The sequence below is a fragment of the Aquarana catesbeiana genome, linkage group LG06 (assembly GCF_042186555.1).
Source record: "Aquarana catesbeiana isolate 2022-GZ linkage group LG06, ASM4218655v1, whole genome shotgun sequence".
Taxonomy (NCBI): Eukaryota; Metazoa; Chordata; class Amphibia; order Anura; family Ranidae; genus Aquarana; species Aquarana catesbeiana.
The window spans coordinates 52,152,672-52,165,824 of record NC_133329.1 but is presented as its reverse complement, the minus strand read 5'-3'; the positions used below and the strand labels follow the sequence as shown (position 1 = coordinate 52,165,824).

The following is a 13,153-nucleotide window of genomic DNA, read 5'->3' as shown; positions in this document are numbered from 1 at the left end:
CACAATACTAAAAAATTGTGTTTTTCTTTTAGTCTGTTCCTCTGTTGGATACATTTCCAATTCCTTTTTGGCAGTGAGTGAAAATCTCATCATTAGATATACAAAAGGCAATAAGAACCTGATAGAGGTTCTCACCTTTCCTCAATCCATTCAAAACCACATTAAGAGATCTGGTTGGAGTTGCTCTTTAGGGCTAGTTTACACCAGTGTTACTCTCTGAAGAGCAATTCACTCTGAAGAGCCTCCTCACCGACTATTTTAACTCCTTATACCCTGCACTAGCATGACACAACTGTGTGCAATTCATGTAGTTGTGGGGTGTCCCCCCAATCAGTTGAATGGATTGCGTTCAGTGGGTGGTATTGCCCAGTGAATGCAAAAGTGGGGATCGTTTTTGCTGTGCTGCAATGCGAAGCATCACGACCGTGCCATATGAACTTCTTCCTTCACTGCCTTTGCAGTAGAGCTGCACGATTAATCGTGAAGAATCGTTATGGCGGTTTTTTACCCGTTGCGATCTTGAAAAACGTATTTCCCGATTCTTTCTATGCAGAGAATTCTCTGCTCTGCTAAAGCCGACAGCCGTCAAAAGAAAGGAAAAAAAAAAACGGGCAGTCTGCCAAGAATCACAACATTGTTTAGCAGTGGAACCTAAGTAGAAACATTGGGGGTCATTTACGAAAGGCAAATCCAATTTGCACTGAAAGTGCACTTGCAAGTGCAGTCGCTCTAAATCTAAAGGGTAGATCTGAAATGAGTGGAAGCTCTGCTGATTTTATCATCCAATCATGTGCAAGCTAAAATGCTGCTTTTTATTTTCCTTGCATGTCCCCCTCGGGTCTACAGTGACTTTACTTCCAAGTGCACTTGCAGTGCAAAGTGGATTTTCCTTTAGTAAATAACCCCCATTCCAACAATTTGTCCTTTAGATCAAAGGAATACACTTTGGTGTGAAAATGAGGGAAGTTTAACCACTTAAACACTAAACCTTTTTCTGACATTTGTTGGTTTCAAGTTAAAATCATTTTTTTTTGCTAGAAAATTACTTAGAACCCCCAAACATTATATATGTATATTTTTTTGTAGAGACCCTAGAGAATAAAATGGTGGTTGTTGCAATATTTTATGTCACACTGTATTTGCTCAGCAGTTGTTCAAATGCAATTTTTTGGGAAAAAATTACACTTTAATGAATTAAAAGAAAAAAAAACTAACCAGTAAAGTTAGCCCAATTTTTTTGTATAATGTGAAAGATTTTATGCCGCAAGAATCGTGAGAGAATAGTGATCTTTTTATTCTAAGTAAAAGAATTGTGATTCTCATTTTGGCCTGAATCGTGCAGCCCTACTTTGCAGCAAATGGGGGAGCAGTTGGGATGGTAAATATGAAGATCAGCCACCCATTTTTGCTGCCCCCAAACAAGGCCTTAAGGCTCTGCACACCCTTCCTTAAATTTAAAGTTAAATCTTTTTGCATTTCCCTTTCCTATTTCCTCACCAATTACATTTTTGAAATAAAACCTTTCTGTATTCACTCCACACCTTACTATAGGCCCAGTGACAGTGGCTGGGTCTCTGTGCTTCTCATTGCAATTCAGGAAGATCATGGCTGGTATGAGGGGCAGACAGGGTCCTGTACATAGTTTCCGGAAAACATCACAGCACCCTATCACCATACTCCTCTCAAGACCCTTTAGAACAGATGCAAGCAGTGGGCTGGCATTTGGGAAGAGGTACTGTATGCAAATATCAAACTGCCGTAACATGGTTGTAAAGGTTGAAGGTTTTTAACCTTCATGTATTCTATGCATGAAGGTAAAAAACCTTCAATATTCAGCTCCCCCCATCCCCTAATACTTACCTAACCCCGATCCTGACCCAGCCATGTGTGCAAGACCCGAGGCTCCCCCAGGGAATCACCCTTCTGATTGGCTGAGATGCAATGTCAATCACAGCCAGTGAGACGGGATCGGGGGAGGGGCTAAGCCACACTCTCTGTATCTTATGGACGCAGAGAGCCGTCTCAGCAAGCCACTTGCCCCCACAGCAAGTGGCTTGCTATAATGGGCACTCGGCAAGGGGAAATGGGCCCAGAGCGCTGGCAGGGGACCCGAGAAGGGAAACATCAGAGCTGCTCTGTACAAAACCACTACACAGAGCCATGGGCATCTGCAAGTAGGGGCAAGGGGGGCGATTGCCCCCCCTAGAATCATCAAGATTGTGTTGGTGTTGCAGTTGCACTGTGTGTTGAAGTGTCCACCACGGCCGCCGCTGACTTTTTTCTAGCTCCACTACTCTGCTGGCTATCCTGACAGTGACACTGACACTGTCCTTCGCTCAGCAGCTCAGCCGTTCTGCGCTCCTCCTCAGTGATTGGCCACCTGCCTGTGTGTGTAAAGATCCGCCCACTCAAATGCAGTCAGTGGCCGAGCCACCCAGTGATATGCTGCAGTGCCAGTGCCTAGGCAACATAAGAACCCCCAGGAACCACAGGTAACAGCAGCCAGTTAGGAGGATTTTTATAAACTAGAGAATGTACATCTTTTTGTATTGCAATACATCTGTTATGGCCATATTTTAATCTTGATGAAAACAGCTATACAGACTGTATAGCTGTTTTCATCAAGGTCAAAATATGGCCAGAACAGATGTATTGCAATACAAAAAGATGTACATTCTCTAGTTTATAAAAATCCTCCTAACTGGCTGATGTTACCTGTGGTTCCTGGGGGTTATAAAAAGATGTACATTCTCTATGCTGGAAAGGTATAAGTGTTATACAAGACAAAAGAGATCATATTCAGCTCCACATTGTATTGAAATTTGCTCAGGCCAGGCGTGCGTACCAGTCCATATAAATATAGCCTAGAGAATGTACATCCTTTTTATATTGCAAATTTGCAATGTATTTGCAATGTATAGCAAAATACATGATCTTTTATGAACAAGGGGCCGAGCATGGGTGTCCATAAAATTATGCCCCCCCCCCCCCCCCCCGTAAAAAAGTTCTGCGGACGCCCATGCACAGAGCAGGTAAGTATAACATGATTGTTATTTTTTTTTAGATAAAATGTTCCGTTTACAATCACTTTGATATCAGGATGACAGTCTGGAGGAGTGGACATCCCTATGTAGGTTTTATTTGTATGCAGACCTCCCCAAATAACATCCACATGTGATGCTGGACCTCCATGATCAAAAAAACTAAAATCCAAAGAATGAAAGGGGTGGGACAGTCATTCAGGTTTAATGCTTATTGTGAGAAGCTCACAGTGTGCAGTGAAATCAAAATAAGCAATTTCAGTAATGCTATGTTTAGGGGCATAAGTAGAAATCACAATACCGTTTATGTAGATATTGATGTCCCATCATTAGCAGGTGGTCTATACTATAACCCTATTATAATTCCTTTAACACAGGGGATCAAAGGAGGGCAGCTTATAATGCACTCATATAGGACCCCAGTTATAACCTCCATCATATGTGACTGTGTAATTTGAACACAAAGTATAGCCATTCAGTCCGAATATGTCACTCCATGGACCTCAGGTGGAGACAGGGCTGCTTTGAGGTTCAAATTTCTCCTTGAAAGACAATGTTATGTCAAGCCTGTGATATGTTCCCTAGTGGGGGAGTTTGTGCTAGTGCTCATCTAGAAGTAAATAAACTTGGCCAGTTAGATAAATATGGAGAAAAGTAAACAGCTCTCAATCCCAAAACCAGCAATCAGAGGTCTCTCTTATTCAGATATCTTCAGACATACATGAGATGCTCAGTGCCCTTCCATGGACTGCTATGGTTGCATAGTTCCCAACTATCCCTGATTTGGAGAAATGTCCCTCTGTCCCTCTCCCCCCCCCTCATTTGTCCCTCATTTTGGTCTGATCCATATAGTTGTATATAAAATGAACTTTTTATCTTTCAAAATGTGTTTCCCAGTGCTAAAACTTTCATCCAATTTCTAAACTGATGCATTTGTACATTTCAAAAGTCAGTATAAAGGAATAGTATTGGTAAACAGAGCCCTTGTAGAATTAATTAACTTTTTTTGGTAAATTCTCCTTTAAGAGGGTGTGGCAGAGGGTGTGTCCTATGCCTACATACGTTTGTTAGTAGGTGTCCCTCATTCCCATCTCCAAATGTTGGGAGGTATGTGGTTGTAGAAGCGTTCTTGACTATGCTGTATTTCCCAGCTGATTAAAACTTTGCATGTAGACTGACTGGTAATGTAGAAACTTGCAAAGTTAAGAATGTCTTTTCTTACAGAGCTCCATAGAAGAAGAACTACCTTACTTCATCTAGCAGAGAAAATGAACATGGAGCCTTACCTGACTACAAAATTGACTCTGATGGAAATCCTGAGTATTGGCTCTGAGAATGTACATGACAAACCACCAAAAAATGTAGAGGATCTTCCCTGGAATTACTTAAGGAAACTCATGGCCTTAAACAGGACTGCAAGAGACATTGAGAAAGACCAGTCTGCTGATGACAATTTAGACAAAAGTGGGGATGATGATGATGTTGACAGCCTATTTAATACTTCAGATGATAATTCATCTGCCTCCATTCACCCCCTGGATGTCTTGTGTTCCCTCCTGCATTGCTCAGACAGTTTTCTCCAACAAGAGATTGTAACCAAATTGTCCATGTGCCAATTTGCTGTCCCTCTGCTGCTCCCTACTGGTGACGGGTCACACTGCACCCTCATGCTTTGGGCAATGAGAGACATAGTGAAGAAGTGGAGACCTCAGTCATTAGCGGACAGTAAAGGGTTCAGAGAAGAAAATGTGGTGAATACTTCCATACCAATCTTCTCTTATGCCAGATTGGGAAAAAACAAATTATCAAAATCTAAAACCCTGAACCAAGTTCTTAATCCAGCTCAGCTACATAATAACTTCTTCATACATGACAATATGGATGGAGGAAACATTGAGAGGAAAATATCTGATGGACTGGTAGAAGTTTCCTGGTATTTTCCCTGTGGTAAGTCTGATGTTTTCCCAGAACCCATCGCAGTCACCAACCTACGAGGAGACCTGGAGACCAACTGGGACCAGTTCACATTCCTGACAAGAATTTCATCAGCTGTGTTTATATTCATTGAGGATATTTCTGAGAGAGAATTCAGTTTGTTATCATCCTGCCCAACCACTGACACCCAGTATTACTTCATTGTTACTCCCGGTCCTGGCAAAACTGTAAGTACACAGACAAAGATGGTCCTTCAAGAATTAATGCCAGTGCTAAAGTTGAAAAAAACAAATCTGATAATACATGCAGGCACTGCAAATGAGGCAGAATTTGTAACAAAAATAGAAAGTACTATAACTAAGTTCCTAAACAGTAAGCCAAAAGAAAATAAAATGAGAGACTTTGAGGAAGAAACTCATGGATTGAACATCCAAGTGGATGAGAATATTACTGAATGTCAGAAGGCCAGGGACCATGCCAGGAAAATTACAGAAGAAATAACAAATGTGTCTGAGTACAAAAAGAACACTATGAAGTTACAGGGAGATCTCTGGAGACAGTTATCTAAACTAGAAAAGGAACTTTGCAGAATGACAAAGCAAGATGGTAAAGACACACAACAATATCAAGATGACCTGATAAAGAAATGCATTTCATTACATGAGGAACAATATAACCATGATCTGCCAGATGGTTTAATGCTCTTTATTGATGCAATCACTCATTTATCTGAGACTGAGAAACAATATTTTCTGAAATGGATGAAATTTGAACTGGATTCAATTGCTAGAAATCATCTTTCTAAACTACAAGCTGAATACAAAGAAAATTGTAACAATATCTTAGATAATAAGGAAAAGCTCAGACAGATAGACCAGGAAATCTCTGACAGTTCTTTAGGAATTGAACATTTCCTACGTGAGATGGGACAGTTTTATGAAGCAGAATGTTCCATGGTTCAAGAAAATAAAATAAAAAAAATACAAAGACAATTTACTATATTGCCAGGAATTGCTGCTGATCTTTTGTTGAATGGTTTCCCATTGGAGCTGATAGATGGAGATGCCTCCAACATTCCCCTACGGTGGATAACTGATGTCCTTAGTGAGCTGGACAGCAGAACAGGGGGGAAATGCAGAATGAGAGTGATCACTGTGCTGGGAGTGCAGAGTACAGGAAAATCCACTCTTCTCAACGCCATGTTTGGTCTGCAGTTCCCGGTGGCCAGTGGACGATGCACACGAGGAGCCTTCATGACTCTTCTTAATGTGAAAGAGAAATTCCAGGAGGAGCTGGGCTGTGACTTCATCCTGATCATTGACACTGAGGGACTGAAAGCTGCAGAGTTGGCTTCCTTGGAGGGCAGTTATGAACATGACAATGAACTGGCCACATTAGTGGTTGGGTTGAGCGATATCGCCATCATCAATATGACCATGGAAAATACAACAGAAATGAAGGATATTTTACAGATTGTGGTCCATGCTTTTCTTAGAATGAAAGAAATAGGAAAGAAACCCAAATGCCAGTTTGTACACCAAAATGTGAGTGATGTGTCCGCTCATGACAAGAACATGAGAGACAGAAAAAAACTTCTGGAACAACTGAATGAAATGACAAAAGTAGCTGCAGAGATGGAAAAGAAAAGTGAAATCAAAACTTTCAGTGATATGATGGACTACAACCTGGAGAAAGACAACTGGTACATTCCTGGGCTCTGGCTTGGGGTCCCACCAATGGCTCCAGTAAATTCTGGGTACAGTGAACATGTGTGTGAATTGAAAAAGTATTTATTAGAATTAATGACAAACAAAGGATCCCTGCACAGGCCTTTAATCATTCCTGAATTTATAACATGGATAGAAAGTTTATGGAAAGCTGTAAAACATGAAAAATTCATCTTCAGTTTCAGGAACAGTTTGGTGGCTGAAGCTTATAATAAACTGTCTATAGAATACTCACAGTGGGAATGGGAGTTCCGAAAATCTGTCCATGATTGGCTGATCCGTACCGAGACAAAGATTAGGAATCAGACTGAAGAGAGTCTAAGTGATGACCTTTGCTCTGAATTTAAGAATGAGCTCAACAATTTGTTGTTTAATAGAGAAAGTCAAATGTTGGAATCCCTTAAAAACTACTTTAACAATAAAAACGAAAATGTTCATCTAATAGAACGATACAAACAAGATTTTATTCTGAGCACAAAATTCCTGAAGGAAGAACTGAAAAGGAATTCCCTTGTGAAGTTGGGTGAGGCTGTTTCAATTCAAAAAGGAAAATTCAAGATTCAGAACATACAAACAAATTCCCAGAAATTGATGGAAGGCAAAATCACAGATCTCCTCAAGAGGTGCCGAGAGAAGAAAAAAAAGCTGAACGATGAAGAGTTAAAGAGAGAATTTGAGGAGATGTGGGAGAGGACACTGACTGATCTACAGATAGAGGAATTAAAAACACACATTGTCAGTAGATCTATGTTTTATCAGCTAATGAATGACATGAGCTATAAAGGATCAGCTGTAAATCAACACTTACTGGGTGTGAAGGACTTGGCAGATATCACACAGACTGATTTCAAGATGGATGAGAAATATATTGAGAGTGGATGTTTCAATGAATTGACAAATACAGTTTTATATGCATTAAGTATTAGGAAGAAAAAAGATAATTTTGACCAAATAAATGATATTGCTTGTTCTCTTATAGATAAATGTAAAACATATATCAGAGAGAAGGTGGAAACTGGAGAGGACTATTGTGACAACTACTGCCTAGAATTACTTCATATGATTACAACAGAGATTTATAAACAGTCCAGTAATCTTCATTTGTCCTCAGAGTTTGAATTGGATATCAAGATTCACATTCTTGGAAAAGCTTCCAGAGATTTTCAGGAGATGCATGATAAATTCATCAGAGAGAACGATCCAAAACTGTGTTTGGAGAAACTAAAGCCTGGATATTTAGAAACATTTATCAGCATATTTCAAGAGAAAGTTATTTGTCAGACTAAAGCCAAAGAATTCTGTGAGCGATGTCTAAAACCAGCAATGATGGATCATGTTTTCCACCATCTTGGGCAGAAAATAGTGGATGAGATAGTAAGTTCAGACAAGAAATTCAGCAGTAGAACATTCTTTCAAGAGTTTTTACTCAGGGAGCTGCTGGAAAAAATGTCCTTCCAGAAATATGTGGACTATATGCTTTACTATGAGAAATATACAAAAGCCTGGATACTAAATCACACTGAAACATGTGCAACACCCCAAATCCTAAAACCATTACAAGAAACTCTGCTCTCTTTACTGGTCAAAAGCACAATAGCAGCTCTTAATGATGAAAACTCTCTTAAAAGTTTGTCAGTCTCAGATTTTCTGAAAAGTGTATGTGAGATACTAAAGGAAGAAATAGTGATCCCACAGAATGAGATGCAAGCCGTCACTTTCCAGAACACGGCTGATGTTGGACAATTTTCATCTGACATTCAGATCTTCCTCCGAGATACAGAAACAGAAGTCTTATCAGAGCTGCAATCTATGGATATAAAGTCTGTACTCTCCAGGGTGATGGTGAAGCCTCAGGATGAATTGTTCAGGAAGGTTGTTGGCTGTGGGAAGCAATGTCCATTCTGTAAAGTCCCCTGTGAGGCCGGAGGTGAAAAGCACGAGGAGCACTTTGCTACCATCCACAGACCTAAAGGACTGGGGGGATACAGACGGATTGATACTCAAATCTTAAACTCTGATATATGTAGTGCAGCTGTTGTATCTAATGGTGCATTTCAATGTTCAGATACAGAATGGAAACCACACCCATACAAAGATTATCGTGCATATTATCCAGACTGGTCCATCCAACCAGATCCCAGCATCGAGTCATCAGATTACTGGAAATATATTTTTGTTACGTTTAATGACAAGTTTGCGGAAGAATACGATGCAAAACCAGCAGAAATACCAGATGGCTGGAAATCCATCACAAGAGAAAAAGCTCTGCAAAACTTAAAGAAAATATTCAATAGCTAAACAGAGAAAACAAATCAACAAACAACATGTAATTCTTCATCCAACTTATTATCTGCAAATCATTTACTAATATTAAAAATAATCTTTCCATTTATTTTCTCTAATTGGAAAAAAATATTTTAAATATTTCCCCCACAACCATGGTCACAGTAATCAGGGTGTGAACAGAATTTATGCTAATCCTCATTCCCCCGATGATATAATGGGCTCATTACTTCTCTCAGAAGATTCCAGAACATCCCAATACATATTACAGGTGATTGTTGTGTCCATTGACTATGACTTTCCTAGCACTGCACTGGGAATGTTAGAGTTGCTTCACTTATCTGATATCTCTCTAGAAATGAACATCTGATTATATGTTTTATTGTACTACAGATTACATTATAATATGACAGAACTTCTATTTAGCTCTCATGTTGATGGATTTCATCATTTGTACTAAAATAGATCATCTCAGAATCTATAGAGCAGAGCTAGGGAAGGTTTTTACATGAAAGTTTTCTAAAGTACTTGTAATGTATGGGGATTCCCTGGATAGGATCGCTTTCCTCAACATTGGAGTTTTACATATAGAGGGGAATTCATCAAAACTGGAGAAGACAGAAACTGGAGCAGCTGTGCATGGCAACCAATCAACTTCTAGCTTTAATTTTTAAAGCTTAACTGAACAAACTGAAGATAGAAGCTGATTGGCTGTCGTGTACAGCTGCTCCAGAATCTGTCTGCTCCCGTTCTGATAAATCCCTCCATAGTGTTTCTGTATATACAGTATGTGTGTGTTACTGTATGGTTACATTCATAGACCTATTGTAAGCTGTTCTTCCAATACAACCTCAGAAATTATTTAGCTCACACTGAGGGGAGTATTTATAAAAAAAATAATATGCATAGTAATTCACCTAGTGACAGTGCATGTGTATTTATTCTGTGTGAATAGAGGTAATAAACAAATGTCATTGGGCTATTTCCTGTGGCGGACACATTTGTTTATTAATTCAAAACACCAAAAACAAATGTTTTTCATTGATCTTGCAAATACTGGATTTGGCCACTAGAAAGTGCTAAATATTATTGGATTTTTCTATTATAATTAGTGCCATCTAGTGGCCATATGCAGTATTTTCAATTTTAAATCAATGAAAACATTTATCCGGCACAGGAAATAGGCTAGTGGCATTTCTTTTATTTTCCCCATTAACACAGAATGAATGGACATGCAATTTTCACTGGGCAAATTTATATGTGTATTTTGTAACCCTGAGTTTTTTTTTTTTTTTTTAAATAAAAATGTTTTTGAGTGTATATTCCATGTATAACCACCTTGTCATGTTAATCTCAGTGATATATTCTTCCTATTCTTACTTCATGAATAATTTGGATAAATGAATCTTTTCTCATGATCTTTCTTTTGTTCTACCTAAGATAACAGAATTGTTATATTTTGGAATGATTCAGGGGTAAAGGGTTAGGGGTGGGTAGGGGTAAGTAAATGGCTAGATTAGATTATATTGTCTGTTTAAAGCTGGCCTAGCATCACTTTTTTTTACGTTCAGTACATTATTGGTAATATTTAACCCTTCCAGGTATTTATCACCTCTCTCAGAGATCACAGAACTCCCCCTGACAATATCTTCATCTGCTTGTCTCTTCAGACAGCGCCATCTTTGTTCAGGCATAATCCAGGGTCACTATTTACTGCCAGGGCTTAGGGATGACAAAGTCAAGTAAATCATTGTGCCTGTGCAGTTCTTTTCCATGTTCACTAATTCTGACACAAATCAGCCTCTGTCGCAGCCTCTCACCTTATGACTTGCTACAATTTTATTATAGCAGCAAAACAAATACTCTTTGCACACAAATGTGTTGACCAGGCGATCCAAAGTTCAGAGTGGATAATATCTCAGGCCTTGCTGCCCTCCAGGATAGGGGTAGCAGTCAGAAAAGAAAGTAGAAAAAAGAGACGGAGCACCAGCCTTGTGCATTATCCTTTGATGTATTTATTAACCACTTCAGCTCCGGACCATTTGGCTGCCAATTGACTGGGCACCTTTTTTGCCATTCGGCACTGTGTCACCTTAACTGACAATTGTGCGGTCGTGCGACATGGCTCCCAAACAACATTGACATCCTTTTTTCCCCACAAATGGAGCTTCCTTTTGGTGGTATTTGATTATCTTTGCAATTTTTATTTTTTGCGCTATAAACAAAAGAAGAGCGACAATTTTGAAAAAAAGCACAATATCTTTTACTTTTTGCTATAATAAATATCCCAATTTTTAAAAAAAAAATATTTTTTTCCTCAGTTTAGGCCGATATGTATTCTTCTACATATTCTTCTACATATTTTTGGTAAAATAAAATCGCAATAAGCGTATATTGATTGGTTTGCGCAAACGTTATAGTGTCTACAAAATAGGGGATAGTTTTATGGCATTTTTATTATTATTTTTTTTTACTAGTAATGGCGGCGATCTGTGATTTTTATTTTGACTGCGACATAATGGCGGACACATCGGACACTTCTGACACATTTTTGCGACCATTGTCATTTATACAGCGATCAGTGCTGTAAAAATGCACTGATTACTGTAAAAATGACACTGGCAGTGAAGGGGTTAACCACTAGCGGGCACTGAAGGGGTTAAGTGAGTCCTAGGGAGTGATTCTAACTGTGAGGGGGCGTGGCTACGAGTGACACGTCGGTGATCTCTGTTCGCGATCACAGGGGGCAGAGATCACTGTCCTGTCACTAGGAAGAACAGGGAAATGTCTTGTTTACATCGGCATCTCCCCGTTCTTCCTCTCCCGACCACAATAGCGGGCCGCCCGGCAACATCAAACTCCCGGGACCCGAGGGCGCACCAGCGAGACACGCGGTAGGCACGCACCCGCTGGGCGGCACATTTAAAAGCGACATACAGGTACGCCCATTTGCCTGGCTGTGCCATTCTGCCGACATATATTGGCGTGCGGCGGTTGGGAAGCGGTTAAAAGAAAAATTATTAAAAATTACTCACAAGCATAGAAAGAAAACCACAATGTAACAGTCTTTGGTTTATGACGATCCGTCTACTGGTAGCAATCTCCATCAAAGGATAATGCACAAGGCTGGTGCGCCCCCCTTTTTTTTATCATGTTGCGGTCCTATCACTGGGGGAGGGGAGACTGAGGAAATGCTTCCTCCTGCCTGCAGCAGACTGATGACATCATCTAAGCCTAGGCAAAGTTTCAAATGGATTTCAAGGATGAAGATGGGTTTTTAATGATAAAATGTGGAGCTTTAAAAATAATGATGATGTTTACTGTGACATGTCAGTGAATCAATCGTTCAGCCTTGTAAAGTTACTGAAAGGTCTACATTAAGGATTGGGTTTAGGGATTAGATTACAGTCTCAGGGTTTGCTGTGATAACCACTTTTTGCTAATTGATTGTAAATGTCACTGGTGCTAAGAACACCTAACAGAGATAATGAGATGAAAATAAACACTTTCTATACACAGCTTGTGGTCTTGTGTTATCTTTGAACCTCTTGTAGTCCAGTCATTGTACATGTATGACCAGTCCCCTCCCCCATCATGTCATAATGCCCTCTGAGAGCTCCTGTGCATGGGCAGTCCTGTGATTGGACACAGTGGATCACAGGCAAAAGTTACAGAGCCAATGAGAGTGGATCTTTACCATGTGATCACTATGAACAAACAACAAGGTGATTTCATGCAGAACACTATTGACAGAAACATGTCACAATATAAAATATAGGAAATAAATGACATGTGAAAAAATGTAGTTATAATGTTTGATTGCTACATGGGAAATTCTAAGCTGAGAATCAAAGTGATTCCGTGGGGATAGTGATAAAACAAAACCAATTTGGATTTACGTTAGCCGACGCAACCGGAAGCCATTACCCTGTGACCCGGTTGTTTTTGTTGAGGACCGGAAGTTTCGTATTAGGTGACGGTGCCACGCCATCTTGTACTGTGCTATGCTCCTTGCAGTGCCTTGTACAGTGCTTTTTACTTAATAAATTTGGATTTTATTACTACACGATTGGAGGCCCCCCCTCTTTCTTCTTTCCCTATCTATATGGATATCCGGATCTTGATGCAAGCCTGACGAGGCCCCACAACCGACATCCATCTACCTGA

The 13,153-nt window shown here is 39.8% G+C and overlaps 2 protein-coding genes across 3 annotated transcripts in view; both read left to right on the top strand.

Annotated features, from left to right (window-relative positions):
* Positions 1–12,504, top strand: part of LOC141148403 (up-regulator of cell proliferation-like) — a 66,693-nt gene extending 54,189 nt beyond the window's left edge. For both annotated transcript variants that reach the window (XM_073635877.1, XM_073635876.1), the window contains one exon: positions 4,266–12,504. In XM_073635877.1, the coding sequence (XP_073491978.1) occupies positions 4,310–9,001 (4,692 nt within the window). In that variant the 5' untranslated portion in view covers positions 4,266–4,309 and the 3' untranslated portion in view covers positions 9,002–12,504. The remainder of the gene's footprint in view (positions 1–4,265) is intronic.
* Positions 1–13,153, top strand: part of LOC141148404 (eukaryotic translation initiation factor 3 subunit C-like) — a gene marked incomplete in the record, with an annotated part of 532,271 nt that overhangs the window by 358,256 nt on the left and 160,862 nt on the right.